Source organism: Macaca fascicularis, chromosome 19 (assembly GCF_037993035.2).
Source record: "Macaca fascicularis isolate 582-1 chromosome 19, T2T-MFA8v1.1".
In the NCBI taxonomy this organism is placed as follows: domain Eukaryota; kingdom Metazoa; phylum Chordata; class Mammalia; order Primates; family Cercopithecidae; genus Macaca; species Macaca fascicularis.
This window is the reverse complement of record NC_088393.1, coordinates 17,967,326-17,983,535: the sequence shown is the minus strand read 5'-3', so window position 1 is coordinate 17,983,535 and position 16,210 is coordinate 17,967,326. Positions and strand designations below refer to the sequence as shown.

General features: G+C 52.7%; 1 protein-coding gene across 10 annotated transcripts in view; it reads left to right on the top strand.

The window, feature by feature from the left end:
* The window catches only part of UNC13A (unc-13 homolog A), a 92,762-nt gene that overhangs the window by 39,335 nt on the left and 37,217 nt on the right, over nt 1–16,210 (top strand). For all 10 annotated transcript variants that reach the window (XM_065535184.2, XM_074026346.1, XM_065535186.1 and 7 more), the window contains 13 exons: nt 233–279; nt 3,875–3,953; nt 4,477–4,548; nt 4,809–5,028; nt 6,095–6,322; nt 7,454–7,595; nt 7,722–7,891; nt 10,791–10,906; nt 12,226–12,389; nt 13,119–13,269; nt 13,877–13,945; nt 14,240–14,329; nt 14,544–14,678. In XM_065535184.2, the coding sequence (XP_065391256.1) occupies nt 233–279; nt 3,875–3,953; nt 4,477–4,548; nt 4,809–5,028; nt 6,095–6,322; nt 7,454–7,595; nt 7,722–7,891; nt 10,791–10,906; nt 12,226–12,389; nt 13,119–13,269; nt 13,877–13,945; nt 14,240–14,329; nt 14,544–14,678 (1,683 nt within the window). The remainder of the gene's footprint in view (nt 1–232; nt 280–3,874; nt 3,954–4,476; nt 4,549–4,808; nt 5,029–6,094; nt 6,323–7,453; nt 7,596–7,721; nt 7,892–10,790; nt 10,907–12,225; nt 12,390–13,118; nt 13,270–13,876; nt 13,946–14,239; nt 14,330–14,543; nt 14,679–16,210) is intronic.

Here is a 16,210-nt window from a genome sequence, read left to right as displayed (position 1 = left end):
AGGTCCATTGAGGTGGTTGAAAGAAGGGAGCTTCTTTCTCCCCCAGCCCATCTGACAGATGGACAAACTAAGGCCCAGAGATAGCCAGGGAACTTCCTAAAATCACTCAGCCAGGACTAGGACCCAGGCCATCTGACTCCCAGCCCAGAGGGGAGTCAGAAGTGGGTGTGGAGCCTGCTCTGGGAAGGGGAGGGACAGCCACACTGACCATATCTGTTTGTCTGTCCTGCAGGCCCGGGGTGAAGGAGAAATGTCCAAATCCCTATGGTTCAAAGGCGGGTAAGTATTGGAACTGTGAGCTGTGGGTGGAAGATTTGAACCCCGAGCCCAAAGCTGGTTTGCGCCTGAGCCTCAGCCCAGAGAGGATGGGGAGGGGTTCCATTTAGACAGAGGACAAATTGAGCTTGGGCAAAATATGTCACTTTCATAAGGTACACAACCACACGTAGACGCAAAAGACAGTAATCTTTGAAGATAGGGCCGGGTGCAGTGGCTCGTGCCTGTAATCCTAGCACTTTGGGAGGCCGAGGCAGGAGGATCATTTGAGGTCAGGAGTTCAAAACCAGCCTGGCCAATATGGTGAAACCCTGTCTCTACTAAAAATACAAAAATTAGCTGGGCGTGGTGACAGGCACCTGTCATCCCAGCTACACGGGAGGCTGAGGCAAGAGAATTACTTGAACCCAAGAGGCAGAGGTTACAGTGAGCCGAGATCGCACCACTGCACTCCAACCTGGGTGACAGAGCGGGATGCTGTCTCAAAAATAAACAAACAAATACATAGGTAAATAAATGTAAGATAAAGCAGATACTATTAGGACTAGACATTATTGGGAAAGATACACTATACATTTGGAATCCCGGAGCAAAATTTTTGCTTTGATTTCTATTTTTAAATCTCTTTGATGATTGCTACAGTTGTGGGCTCTTTAATTAAAGATAGTTGTTTAGTCTTCAGTGGAGCATGTGGTCACATCTAACCTCTTATGTTATGGATTTTCAGGTTAGAGGATGCACAAGATATTTTAAAAATATGTTCAGGTTTTAAAATAGCAGCACGATAGTGACCTTCCTTGTACGTCCTTGGCAAACAGGCAGGGAGACAGCAACTGGGATTGCTTAATAAATGAGCAGGTGCCCCAGCTTGAGAGCCTTGGATGCAGGGCCTGAAATGGGGATTCCTGTGCACGTGATTTATGAAGGATGTGCTCTCAGGAGAAACCTGTCAGACAAGGGAAGGCTGCCGAGAAAAGATGTGGTTTTTTTTTTTTTTTTTTTTTTTTTTTGAGATGGAGTATCGCTGTGTCGCCCAGGCTGGAGTGCAGTGGCGCCATCTCGGCTCACTGCAAGCTCCGCCTCCCGGGTTCACGCCATTCTGCTGCCTCAGCCTCCGAGTAGCTGGGACTACAGGCGCCCGCCACCACGCCCGGCTAGTTTTTTGTATTTTTAGTAGAGACCGAAAAGATGTGGTTTAGGAGTCTCAAAGCCTCAGGTGGCTCCTGCAAAAAGCTTTGTAGGTTGAATAGCCCTGCAGGGCTTGTCTGGAATCGTTGGCTGCAGGCACCTATCTCACTGGCCAATGAAAACATTTTGGGGCCAGGCGTGGTGGCTCACACCTGTAATCCAACACTTTGGGAGGCTGAACTCCTGAAGCCTGACGTCAGGAGTTCAAGACCAGCCAGGCCGGCCGGGCACGGTGGCTCACCCCTGTAATCCCAGCACTTTGGGAGGCTGAGGTGGGCGGATCATGAGGTCAGGAGATCGACACCATCCTGGCTAACACGGTGAAACCCCGTCTCTACTAAAAATACAAAAAATTAGCCGAGCATGGTGGCAGGCGCCTGTAGTCCCAGCTACTTGGGAGACTGAGACAGGAGAATAGTGTGAACCCAGGAGGCAGAGCTTGCAGTGGGCCGAGATCCCGCCACTGCACTCCAGCCTGGGCAACAGAGCGAGACTCCGTCTCCAAAAAAAAAAAAAAAAAAAAAAAAAGACCAGCCAAGCCAACATGGTGAAACCCCGTCTCTACTAAAAAATACAAAAATCAGCCAGGTGTCGTGGTGCATGCTTGTAACCCTAGCCACTTGGGAGGCTGAGGCGGGAGAATTGCTTGAGGCTAGGAGTTCAAGACCAGCCTGGGCAACATAGTGAGACCCCCCCGTCTCTACAAAACAAATTTTTTTTAATTAGCTGCGTGTGGGCCGGGTGCAGTGGCTCATGCCTGTAATCCCAGCACTTTGGGAGGCCGAGGCGGGTGGATCACCCGAGGTCAGGAGTTTGAGACCAGCCTGGCCAACATGGTGAAACCCCATCTCTACTAAAAATATAGAAAATTAGTCAGGTGTGGTGGTGGGCACCTGTAATCCCAGCTAGTTGGGAGGCTGAGACAGGAGAATTGCTTGAACCCAGGAGGCAGAGGTTGCAGTGAGCCAAGATCATGCCATTGCATTCCAGCCTGGGCGACAGAGCGAGATTCCATCTTTAAAAAATAAATAAATAAATAACTAGGTGTTGTGGCGTACACCTGTGGTCCCAGCTACTCAGGAGGCTGACGTGGGAGGATTGCTGGAGCCCAGGAGATGGAGGCTACAGTGAGCCGTGATTGCGCCACTGCACTCCAGCCTAGGTGACAGAATGAGATCTTGTCTCAAAAGAAGTCTGGGCACGGTGGCTGACGCCTGTAATCTCAGCGCTTTGAGAGGCCAAGGTGGGCGGATCGCCTGAGGTCAGGAGTTTGAGACCAGCCTGGCCAACATGGTGATACCTTGTTTTTACTAAAAATATAAAAATTAGCCAGGCACGGTGGTGGGCACCTGTAATCCCAGCTACTTGGGGAGCTGAGGCAGGAGAATCGCTTACACTTGGGAGGGGGAGGTTGCAGTGAGCCAAGAAAGGTTTTATTTTTTATTTATTTTTTATTTTATTTTATTTTATTTTATTTTTGATACAGAATCTCACTCTGTCACCCAGGCTGGATTGCAGTGGCACAATCTCAACTCACTGCAACCTCTGCCTCCGGGGTTCAAGCAATTCTCCTGCCTCAGCCTCTTGAGTAGCTGGGATTACAGGCACGCGCCACCACGCCCGGCTAATTTTTGTATTTTTAGTAGAGACGGGGTTTCACCATGTTGGTCAGGTTGCTCTCAAACTCCTAACCTCAGGTGATGCACCTGCCTTGGCCTCCCAAAGTTCTGGGATTATAGGCGTGAGCCGCCACACCCGGCCTCATCTGTATTTTAGTATATTATTTAGATTTGCCTTAATTCACGTTTTCATTCAAGGTGGGCAACTACATCATCTGCCCATTTTTCAGATGAGGAGGTTGAGGCCTGGTGTCTCCATTTCTTAGGACTGCTATCACAAAGTACCACAACCGGGAGGCTTAAAACCACAGCAATGTATTCTCTCGCAGTTCTGGAGACCAGAAGTCTGAAATCAAGGCATTGGTAGGGCCACGCTCCCTCTGAAATCTGTAGAAGAGAATTCCTCCGCTGCCTCTTCTAGCTTCTAGTTTGCTTGAAATCCTTGGCCACTGAGTATTGGTTTGTAGATATGTCACTCCTTGCCTCAGCCGTCATGCAGCCGCCTTCTCCCCATGTATCTCTTCTTCTAAGGGCACCAGTCATATTAGATTAAGCATCTACCCTACTCCAGTATGACCTTATCTTAACTAATTCATCTCCAACAACCCCGTTTCCAAATAAAGTCACCTTCTGAGGTAGTGGGGGTTAGGGCATCAACATATCTTTTTCTTGCGGGACCCAATTCAACCCTTTAACACCTGTGGGGGTTAAGTATTGTCTCCAGGGCTCGAGTGATGTCTATGTGAGGAATAGGGACATCTGGGCCCTCAATGTCCCTCTGTGTCTTACAGCCCAGGAGGTGGTCTCATCATCATCGACAGCATGCCAGACATCCGCAAGAGGAAACCTATCCCACTCGTGAGCGACCTGGTAAGCGCCCTCGTCCTTTACACCCCGAGCAGAGCACGCCTGCTATAAGCAGTACACAACCTGTGGAACTGCCCATGGTCAACCTGGGGTTGGGGGCTAGCTAGGGATTCTGTGAGACTAATGTAATCTGATTTCTACCCCCACGTGCTGCATGGACACTTCAGGCCATGGTGAGTGATGATGACATGGGCGCCTTGGGGTCTTCTCCCCAAACTCCCCCACTGGGATCTTCTAACAGGCCCCCAATTCATGGATTCTGGGGGAACTTTGCTGTGTCCCACTGTGTTGCATGTTGTGAGTCAGGGGTGTGGGGCTGCTCACTTTCCAGGGTCCCTTCTAACTCAAAGCCTCTGTCACCTCCTAATTCTTTGTTGGGTCTGGCCCGGATGCCTTCGGTGACCTGTTTTCAATTTGCGGTTGTGGCTTCAAAATGTGGCTGCTGGCCCCATCCGTGGCTGTGAACTCTCCCGGTGGTAATCTCATGGATGTCAACCCCCGACTCCCTCTTCTGTGACCTCCGTAGTCCCTGGTCCAGTCCAGGAAAGCAGGCATCACCTCGGCCTTGGCCTCCAGCACGTTGAACAACGAGGAGCTGGTGCGTGGGGCACCCGTTTTTGCCCGGGTCAGGGACGGACTGGGCTGGGAGCTTCTGGAATTGTCCAAGCCTCTGTGGGTCCCTGGGAAGAGGAGGGGTGTGTGTGTGACACAGACTGGCAGAAGGCAGCGGGGATTCCGACAGCGTGGAGGCCGGGGAGGGGCTGGAACCTTACCGCGTTCAGTGCTGGGGCGGAGTGGGGCAGGACAGGGACAGCGCCAGGTTAGCCTCCACAAACAGCATCCCCTCCCTCCCTGCAGAAAAACCACGTTTACAAGAAGACCCTGCAAGCCTTAATCTACCCCATCTCGTGCACGACGCCACACAACTTCGAAGTGTGGACGGCCACCACGCCCACCTACTGCTACGAGTGCGAGGGGCTGCTGTGGGGCATCGCGAGGCAGGGCATGCGCTGCACGGAGTGTGGTGTCAAGTGCCACGAAAAGTGCCAGGACCTGCTCAACGCCGATTGCCTGCAGCGTGAGCGCAGGGCCTGAACGCAGGGTCGTGGGTTGGCGTGGGGAGCCCCCGGGCTTGCATGGCGGGGAAAGGCTGAAGGGGCAAGGCGATGGGTAGGGCACCATGGGGCGGGGCAAGGGGCGGGGCGTCGTGAGGCAGGGGAGGAACTGGGGGTGGAGTTAAAGAGGCAGGACTCTCTGGGGGCAGGGCTAGGGGGTCGAGCGATGGGGAAAGAAACTGGGAGGGTGTCAGAGAGGAGTGGGGCAGGGCTCAGGGACTAGCTAGGTTGTGCAAAGGACAGGCTTAGTGAGAAGAGGCAGCTCCCCTGGATAAAATGGGTTGCTAGGGGTAGCTCTGAGAGGAAGGGGGCCTCAGAGAGGGAAGGGGTTCAGACTGCAAGAGGACTGTGGAGGAGGGGGGTTGGAAGGGGGAGGGGACTCAGAGGAGGTGGGACCAAGAGAAAGGGAGGGGTCTCAGAGAAGGAAGGGGCTCAGAAATGTGGAGGGGACTCACAGGGATGGAGATCAGAGATGCGGAGGGGATTCAGAGGAGTGGAGCTCAGACAGGCAGCGGGACTCAGAAGGGTGGGACTCAGAGGGGGCGGGGACTCAGAGGGGTGGGGCTCAGAGAAGGGGCGGGGACTCAGATGGGGTGGTGCTCAGAGAGGGGGCAGGGACTCAGAGGGGTGGGACTCAGAGGCGGCAAGGACTCAGAGAGGGGCCCGGAGACTCACAGTTGTGGGACTCAGAGAGGGGGCGGGGACTCGGGTGGGACGCAGAGAGGGGGCGGGGACTCAGAGGAGTGGGGCTTAGGGAAGAGGCCTTAGAGGAGTGGGGCTCCAAAAACCTGTGGGGACTCCAAGGGGTGGGGGGCAGAGAAGGGACATGGGGACTCAGAGGAGCATGGCTCCGAGAGGAGGTGAAAGGGTGAAGGGTCTGGGTGGGGGGTACAGAGAGTAAGTAGGAAACCGGCTTCAGGGAGTGACACCTGAGTCCCCGCAGTTGATGAGTGGGGGCCGGGCTCTCACCTTGGTGAGGAGCCACTAGGCAGAGGCGCTGGGGTCAGCGCCGGCCTCGGGCGTCCTCAGGGGCTGCGGAGAAGAGCTCCAAGCACGGGGCGGAGGACCGGACGCAGAACATCATCATGGTGCTCAAGGACCGCATGAAGATCCGGGAGCGCAACAAGCCCGAGATCTTCGAGCTCATCCAGGAGATCTTTGCGGTGACCAAGACGGCGCACACGCAACAGATGAAGGCGGTCAAGCAGAGCGTGCTGGACGGCACGTCCAAGTGGTCCGCCAAGATCAGCATCACCGGTGAGGGGACGTGGGCCGTCACAGGGCCCCTCCTTCTTCACCCTCTGAGACCTGTCTCATGCCCTGTCCCATGGCCAGGTCCCTCTCCTTTGCAGCGTGCACTCAGTCTCGTGCATTCCATCCCATCTCTGCCTGTGCACGCATGTGGGGGGACATGCGTGCCTCCAAACGCCTGTTCAGGGCACTGTATCTGGGTTCGTCTTGGATGGTGCCTTCCAGAGTGAGACCCCAAGAAGAGGAATTGAGGGTGCATAGTTTATCTGGAAAGTGACCCCAGAAAGTCCTGGTGAGGGGCAAGGACTTGAGACAGGGATGGAAGGAGTCCTGAAGGCGATGCCTTTAGCAGACAATGCTATGGGCAACGGGCTCAGCCCATCATGGGGCCGTTGGTGAGAACGTCGAGCATGCAGCTCAGTGTGACCCCACTCAGGGGTGAGGATACTGGCATTTCTCCACACCCAGCCTCATGTGGGTTTCCCCATAAACAGACCCCAGGATGAGGATTTCAGGGTATATGGGTTATCCAGTGGGTGACCCCAGGATGGAACTGGGGTGGTGACTTAGGAAGGGAAGGCACCCTGCAGGGGGCGCTAACGAGCAGGAGCTATCGGGGACAATGGGTTCTTGTGAGTGTCTGACCTCAGAGAGTTCACACCTGAGAGAGGTCCTATCCATGCGGGAGGCAGCTGGGGCACCTTCCCATCCTTCATGGGTTGGGGGCTCCCTCCCTGCACTTTGGGAGGCTGAGGCTGAGGCAGGTGGATCACCTGAGGTCAGGAGTTCGAAACTGGCCTGGCCAACATGGTGAAACCCCATCTCTACTAAAAACGCAAAAAAATTAGCCGGACACGGTGGCACGTGCCTGTAATCCCAGCTACTTGGGAGACTGACGCAGGAGAATTGCTTGAACCTGGGAGGCAGAGGTTGCACTCCAGCCTGGGTGACAAGCAAAACTCAGTCTCAGAAACAAACAAACAAAAAACCTCTCTAGCAAGCCCAGCGTGCCCTGCCATTGCTCTCCAGCCATGCTGCAGGCGTCCCAATTATTGGCCTGTAGCGTGTGGCAGTGACTGTTCCCAGCATGCCTCGCTCCTAGAGTGCACACCTGTGTATGCCCTCTGTGTCTTCCAGTGGTCTGCGCGCAGGGCTTGCAGGCAAAGGACAAGACGGGATCCAGTGACCCCTACGTCACCGTCCAGGTTGGGAAGACCAAGAAACGGACAAAAACCATCTATGGGAACCTCAACCCGGTGTGGGAGGAGAATTTCCACTTGTAAGTGCCTGGCTAGGTCACTGGTCCCGTGTGGGGCGCTCTGCTGGGGCAGCCAAAAGAGGGCTCCAAGCATAGGACTCACACTGGCCGCCTGACCCCCGCCTCTGCCTCCTCCTCCTGCCACAGTGAATGTCACAATTCCTCCGACCGCATCAAGGTGCGCGTCTGGGACGAGGATGATGACATCAAATCCCGCGTGAAACAGAGGTTCAAGAGGGAATCTGACGATTTCCTGGGGCAGACGATCATTGAGGTGCGGACGCTCAGCGGCGAGATGGACGTGTGGTACAACCTGGGTGAGAGAAGCTGGGTTCTGAAGGGGGTGGGGACGGGTCCCAGGGATCCAGCCAGAACTGGAGCCCATGAAGAGCGGAGAGATGCATTCTTAGGAGGAGTTTGGTCGAGGACCATAATCTGATGGGGAATCCAGGGTCTAGGAGCCCAATATGATGGGAGCAGGAAGCACCCATGCCAGGAGGGTGGGCAGAGCCCAGAAACCTCTTAGTTCAGCTTAGAAGGGAGGGTGGGGACAGAATCTCCATGTCCTAGTCTAATGGGGGAGGCAAGAAGCAAGAACTGGGAATCCTAGTCTGAGGGGAGAGACAGAGACCTAGGAACCAAATCTAAGAAAGAAGATTGAGCTTTAAGAATCCTGGCTGGGGCCAGGCATGGTGGCTCACACCTGTAATCCCAGCATTTTGGGAGGCTAAGGCAGGCGGATCAGCAGTTCGAGACCAGCCTGGCTAACATAGTGAAACCCCGTCTCCACTAAAAATATAAAAATTAGTCCGGCGTGGTGTTGGGTGCCTGTAGTCCCAGCTACTCGGGAGGCTGAGGCAGGAGAATCGCTTGAACCCAAGAAGACGAGGTTGCAGTGAGCTGAGATCGTGCCATGGCACTCCAGCCTAGGTAACAAGAGCAAAACTCGCTCTCAAAAAAAAAAAAAAAAAAAAAGAATCCAGGCTGGGTGCGGCCAGTCACTTGAGTCCAGGAGTTTGAGACCAGCCTGGACAACATAGTGAAACCCCATCTCTATAAAAGATACAAAAATTAGCTAGGCGGGGTGATACTCACCTGTGGTCCCAGCTACTCTGGAGGCTAAGGTGGGAGGATCACCTGAGCCCGAGAGGTGAAGACTGCAGCGAGCTGTGATCGTACTGCTGCACTCCAGCCCCGGGGAAAGACCCTTTCTCAAAAAACAAATATAGCCGGGTGCAGTGTCTCACACCTATAATCCCAATAGTTTGGGAGGCTGAGGCAGGCAGATCACTTGAGGTCAGGAGTTTGAGACCAGATTGTCCAACATGGCGAAACCCTGTCTCTACTAAAAATAACAAAAATTAGCCGGGCATGGTGGCACGTGCCTGTAATCCCGGCTACTGGGGAGGCTGAGGCAGGACAATCGCTTGAACCCAGGAGGCAGAAGTTGCAGTAAGCCGAGATCAAGCCATGCACTCCAGCCTGGGCAACAAAGGGAGACTCCGTCTCAAAAAAAAAGAAGAAAAAAAAAGAATCCAGGCTGGGCATGGTGGCTCCCACCTGTAATCCCAACACATTGGTTGGGTGGCTGAGATGGGAGGATCACTTGAGCCCAGGAGTTCGAGACCAGCCTGGGCAACACAGCAAGGCCTTTGTCTCCATTAAAAAAAAAAAACATAGCTGGGTGTGGTGATGCATGCCTGTAGTCCCAGTCACTTGGGAGGCTGAGGTGGAAGCATCATTTGTGCCTGGGAGGTTGAAGCTGCAGTGAGCTATGATCATGCCACTGCACTCCAGCCTGGGTGATGGAGCGAGACTCTGTGTGCCCCTGACCCCCCACCACAAGAAAAGAATCCAGTCTAAAGAGGGAGGTATTGTTTGGGAATCCTAATCTGAGATGGCTGCTACAGATCCAAGAACCCTGTGTAAAGAAGTTGAGGCCAGGCGCGGTGGCTCACGCCTGTAATCCCAGCACTTTGGGAGGCTGAGGCAGGCGGATCACGAGGTCAGGAGATCGAGACCATCCTGGCTAACACGGTGAAACCCCATCTTACAAAAAAATTAGCCGGGCGTGGTGGTGGGCGCCTGTAGTCCCAGCTACTCGGGAGGCTGAGGCAGGAGAATGGCGTGAACCCGGGAGGCGGAGCTTGCAGTGAACCGAGATTGCGCCACTGCACTCCAGCCTGGGGGACAGAGCGAGACTCTGTCTCAAAAAGAAGTTGAGTAGAATCTGGGGAGTCCAATCTAATGGAGAAGGCAGAGTGTATGAGCCTAATCTGAGGGGGTAGAAAGGACCTAGCCTGAGAAAGGTGAGCAGAACCTCTTAGGTTGGAGGACATCTAGCTATCCATTCTGATGGGGGAGGCGGGAGAAAAGACCAGGGGTCCTAGTCTGAGGAGAGAGGGACAGACCCAGGAACCATGTCTAAGATGTATAGTCTCTGGGGAGTATGATTTGATGGGGGAGGCAGGGCCTGGGAGCTCAGACTGGGAAAGAAGCAGGGCCTAGGGCTGCTAGTCTAAGGAGGGAGGCACCTACCCAGGAACTTAATCTGAGTGAGGAAGCAAGGTCTGGGATCCTTGTTTGAAGGGAGAGACAGGGCTTAAGGAATTCTAGCCTAAGCGGGGAGACTCAAGCCTAGGGAGCCAATCAGAAGAGAGACACCAAGCCCTTAGCTTCCGGAAGTCTGGGAGGACTACAGAATCGTGCATCTATTAAAAATTGCCTTGGGAGGCCAAGGAGAGCGGATCACCGGAGGTCAGGAGTTCAAGACCAGCCTGGCAAACATGGGGAAACCCCGTCTCTACTAAAAATAAAAAATTAGCTGGATGACGGATCTCAAAAAAAAAAAAAAATTTGCCCACAGCTGGCCGGGCGCGGTGGCTTATGCCTGTAATCCAGTACTATGGGAGGCTGAGGCGGGTGGATCAGCTGAGGTCAGGAGTTTGAGACCAGCCTGGCAAACATGGTGAAACCCCATCTCTACCAAAAGTACAAAAATTATCCAGGCATGGTGGCAGGCACCTGTAATTCCAGCTACCCGGGAGGCTGAGACAGGAGAATCGCTTGAACCCAGGAGGTGGAGGTTGCGGTGAGCCGAGATCGCCCCACTGCACTCTAACCTGGGTGACAAGAGCAAGACTCCGTCTCAAAAAAAAAAGTTGCCCACGGCTATAGTGGGAAGTTCTGACGCTGTCATCCTTTTCTGCCCTGCAGACAAGCGAACTGACAAATCTGCTGTGTCGGGTGCCATCCGGCTCCACATCAGTGTGGAGATCAAAGGCGAGGAGAAGGTGGCCCCATACCATGTCCAGTATACCTGTCTGCATGAGGTGAGCTTCATTGCTTGGCCCCTCCCATACCACCTCCACTCACCATTCCTGCCTGCCCGGCTCTTCCTCTTTCTGGCCACACTATCCACACTCTCCTGGCCTTCTGAAACTGCCCACCATGCCATTCCCTTTACCTGGAAAACTCCTCACTATCCATCAGGGTCCAGATTCAGGGTCACCTCCTCTGAGAAGCCCTCCTTGGCCTCCAAGTTGACTCTCACTACTCACCGTCAGGTTCTTCTTTCTATTCCAGCCCTAACCACTGAGGATTGGGCTGTTTGTGTCTGGGTATGTCTCCTCCAGCTGCCTGGGGTTCCTGGAAAGAACTGTATCCCCAGGAACTAGTTTGTTGAATGAATGCTGGTGAATGAATGAATGATTGAGTAGATGAATGAGTGATGAGTAGATAAAAGGATGGATGGAGAGATGGGTGAGTACATGGATGGATAGATGGATGAGTAGGTAGATTTGTGGCTAGATGTATGATGGATGGATGATCAGATGGATGGATATGTGACTGAACTATTGGAAGTATAGATGTGTGGAAGGGTGAATGTGGGGGTAATTGCTAGATGATGGATGGATATAGATGAATGATGGATGGATAACTTGATGAATGGATAGATTGCTGGATAGATGGTTGAATGGGTGGATAGATGAGATGTTGGATGAGCAGAGTAAGATGTATTGGACGGGATGGATGGAAGTGTGGTTGAGTTATTAGAAGGAAGATTTAGTAGATAGGTGAACTTGTTGATAGTCGGATGGGTAGATAGGTAGATGGATGGATGGATGGATGGATGGATGGATGGATGGATGGATGTACAGGCAGATGGACAAATGGATAAATGGGTGGGTGGGTGGGTGGATGAATGGAAGGATGTGTGGTTGAACTATTGCAAGTATTGATAAGTGGGTTCATAATTTCTGAGTATTTAGCTGGATGGTTGTGAGTAGTTGGTGGACAGATGAGGAATAGATGTATGGATGGATAAATTGATGGGTGGGTGGATGGATGGTTGGTTGTATGGAAGAATGCATGATTGGACAGGTGGATTAAGTTATGGATCAATGTATGAGATGGATGGATAGATGGATGGGTGGATGGATGTGTGGTTGAACTACTGAAAGGTTGGAAGAGTGGATGGGTGAAATTTGGGGTAGTTAGATTGGTGGGTGTGTGGATGGATGAAACAGTAGATGAATGAATTAATGAATAAACAGGCAGATGGATGACATAAGCTGCCCCAGACCCTGGGACCTCTGACCCCTGGCGACCACTTGCACTCTCCATGACACTTTCTTTCCCATGGTGGCAGAACCTGTTCCACTTTGTGACCGACGTGCAGAACAATGGGGTTGTGAAGATCCCGGATGCCAAGGGCGACGATGCCTGGAAGGTTTACTACGATGAGACAGCCCAGGAGATTGTGGACGAGTTTGCCATGCGCTATGGCGTTGAGTCCATCTACCAAGCCATGACGTGAGGCTGCAGGCTGGGGTGCAGGAAACAAGAGGGAGGTCACCAAGTGGGCACTGGCAGGTCTGGGGTGGGAGGGATTCTCAGGGGGAGGATCCAGAGAGGAAGTGGGCATGGTGGAGGGGGGGTGTTTTGTAATTCCCCTGGAGATCAGGACGGCGTTGTGGTTGACATCTGGAGTGACATGGAAGAGAAGGAGGAGTTAGAAGCAGAGATAGAGGCTGGGCATGGTGGCTCAAGCCTGTAATCCCAGCACTTTAGGAGGCCGAGGTGGGCAGATCACTCCAGGTCCAGGAGTTCAAGACCAACCTGGGCAACATGGTGACACCTCATCTCTACTAAAAATACAAAAGTTATCCAGGTGTAGTGGCGTGCGCCTGTAATCCCAGCTACTCGGGAGGTTAGGGTGGAAGAATCGCTTGAACCCAGGCGGCGGAGGTTGCGGTCAGCCGAGATTGTGCCACTAAACTCCAGCCTGGGTGACAGAGTGAAACTCCATCTCAAAATAAATAAATGAATAAATAAATAAGAAGCAGAGTTAGAGCAACTCAAATGGATATAAAGATGGAGGGGAGAGGAGATGCAGAGACCCAAAGGACAGAATCAAGCAGGGGATGGCTTGGGAGGTGACGGAGACCCACTCACAGATGCTATCTTGGAGGCATTCTAGGGGGAAACTTGGTCCATCCCAGCTGGACCCCTGGCCCAGTGCCTCCTGCTCCCTCTCTCCAGCCACTTTGCCTGCCTCTCCTCCAAGTACATGTGCCCGGGGGTGCCTGCCGTCATGAGCACCCTACTCGCCAACATCAATGCCTACTACGCGCACACCACCGCCTCCACCAACGTGTCTGCCTCTGACCGCTTCGCCGCCTCCAACTTTGGGGTCAGTCCTGGGGACTGGGACTGGAGAATGAGGGAGAGCCCAACTTTATGCCGGTCAGATCTGATGTGACTCCTGGGTCCCCAGTCTAGACCAGACTGCTGTGTGACTTTCCACCAATCACTACCCATCTCTGAGCCTCCATTTACTCCTCTGTAGATTGCTATAGAATGGAGGCTGGGTGCGGTGGCTCACGCCTGTAATCCCAGCACTTTGGGAGGCTGAGGCGGGTGGATCACCTGAGGCGAGGAGTTTGAGACCAGCCTGGCCAACATGGTGAAAACCCGTCTCTACTAAAAATCCAAAAGAAAATTAGCCAGGGGTGGTGGCCTGTGCCTGTAGTCCCAGCTACTTGGGAGGCTGAGGCAGAAGAATTGCTTGAGCCTGGGAGTCAGAGGTTGCAGTGAGCCAAGATTGCGCCACTACACTCCAGCCTGGGCAACAAAGCAGGACTCTGTCTCAAAAAAAAAAAAAAAAAAAGAATACCATAGAATGGAAATGGACATTACGAGGGTGGTGGATGAGGTATACTTGGTGTACAATAGGCGCTCAGCCAGTATGGCGGCCATGTCCTGCTCCATCCATCCTCCCTCCTCCCCTTCCTCCTCAGAAAGAGCGCTTCGTGAAACTCCTGGACCAGCTGCATAACTCCCTGCGGATTGACCTCTCCATGTACCGGGTAGGAAGCGCGTGCAGGAGGATTTGCTCACCCTGTGCACGTGTGTGTGCCTGGAGGGGGAAGCTACCAGCAGGTGTATGCATGGGAGGATGCATCTTCACGTGTACGGTGTGTTCCTCCGGCGTGTGTGCACCTAATGTGCTTGGTGCATCCAAGCAGATCCCCAGTTGCTTCGAGGTGCTCTAATCAACCCCAAGCCTGAAACCAGGAAGCCTTTGTATCCCCCTGAAAAGCAGTCTCTCATCCTCCCCCAACCTTCTTCCATAACCCCACCTCTCTTCCTACTTCCCACAGAATAACTTCCCAGCCAGCAGCCCAGAGAGACTCCAGGACCTCAAATCCACTGTGGACCTTCTCACCAGCATCACCTTCTTTCGGATGAAGGTAGGAAAGGATCCAGTTGCATTTGCCCTCCAAGGAGGGTTCTCTAGGGTTCCCAGTTCCAGGACAAGTGACATTCCTCCTGGAGAGCGGCAACCTTTCTCAGTAACCTTCCTTCATACCGCTTCATTTCCTTAAATCCAAAATGACTTGCAGTCACTTCCTGGGGACCTCCTGTCGCAGCTGTGGCCGCCTGTGCCTCTCTCCCTCCCTTCAGGTACAAGAACTCCAGAGCCCGCCCCGAGCCAGCCAGGTGGTAAAGGATTGTGTGAAAGCCTGCCTTAATTCTACCTACGAGTACATCTTCAACAACTGCCATGAACTCTACAGCCGGGAGTACCAGACAGACCCGGTGAGACTCCAGATGGGTCGAGGGAACAGTGACGCCAACTAGACACAGGCTTAAGTCCCAGCACTGCCCCTTCCCGAAGGATTTAACTCTTCTGAACCTCAGTATCTTATTCTATAAAATGGGGTCATTAACCCACATCTCAGGATTAGGGAGAAGAGTTCATGAGCTTTAAGTTTTATTTATTTATTTATTTATTTATTTATTTATTTTTTGAGATGGAGTCTCGCTCTGTCACCCAGGCTGGAGTGCAGTGGCGTGATCTCGGCTCACTGCAAACTCCACCTCCCGGGTTCACGCCATTCTCCTACCTCAGCCTCCTGAGTAGCTGGGACTACAGGCGCCCGCCACCACACCCGGCTAATTTTTTGTATTCTTTGGTAGAGACGGGGTTTCACCATGTTAGCCAGGATGGTCTCGATCTCCTGACCTTGTGATCCGCCCGTCTTGGCCTTCTAAAGTGCTGGGATTACAGGCGTGAGCCACCGCGCCCGGCCGTGAGCTATAAGTTTAGATAAAATATAGTAGGCACTCAGTACACTTGGCTGCGTAGTTGAGTTTGGCATAAAAAAAATGGTTTTTTTGAGATGAGGCTTCACTCTTGCTGCCCAGGCTGGAGTGCAGTGGTATGATCTCAGTTCACTGCAACCTCCGCCTCCCAGGTTTAAATGATTCTCCTGCCTCAGCCTCCCGAGTAGCTGGGATATTGGTGCCCACCACCACGCCTAGCTAATTTTTTGTATTTTTAGTAAAAACGGGGTTTCACCATGTTGGCCAGGCTGGTCTCGAACTCCTGACCTCAGATGATCCAGCTGCCTTGGCCTCCCAAAGTACTGAGATTATAGGCATGAGCTACCATGCCCAGCCTGGCATAAAAATTTATGTCTGGCATACAGTCACTGTTCAGTAAATGTTGAGTTAAATTGAATTTATTTATTTATTTATTTATTTATTTATTTATTTATTTATTTTGAGATGGGGTCTCACTCTGTTGCCCAGGCTGGAGTGCAGTGATGCAATCATAGCTCACTGCAGCCTTGACCTCCCAGGCTCAAGTGGATCCTCCCACCTCAGCCTCCCAAGTGGCTGGGACTATAGGTATGCGCCACCATGGCAGGCTAATTTTTGTATTTTTGTAGAGATGGCATCTCACTATGTTGCCCAGGCTGGTCTCCTGGGCTCAAGTGATCCTCCTGCCTCAGCCTCCCAAAGTGCTGAGATTACAGGCATGAGCCACCACCTGTAAGGAGCTTATAGCCTATCATGAGGGAAAGATGTACGGACTGGAAATTTACAAACAGGGATGGTTAGTATTGCGATAGTGGGATCTCAGGAGGCTGTGGGAGCTGGAGGCAGCCCCTACCTAGGTTCTGATAGGATATAACACATAAGCTGTGTTCAGTTCAATTTGATTTCATTCTTTTCCTTTACATTCAGTTGACTAGAGTTGGAATCAGTCTCGCTCTCATTTGAACTGAGTTGAGGTGAACTGGATTAAATTAGATTGTTTACTTCAACCATAATCAGTTTAGTTC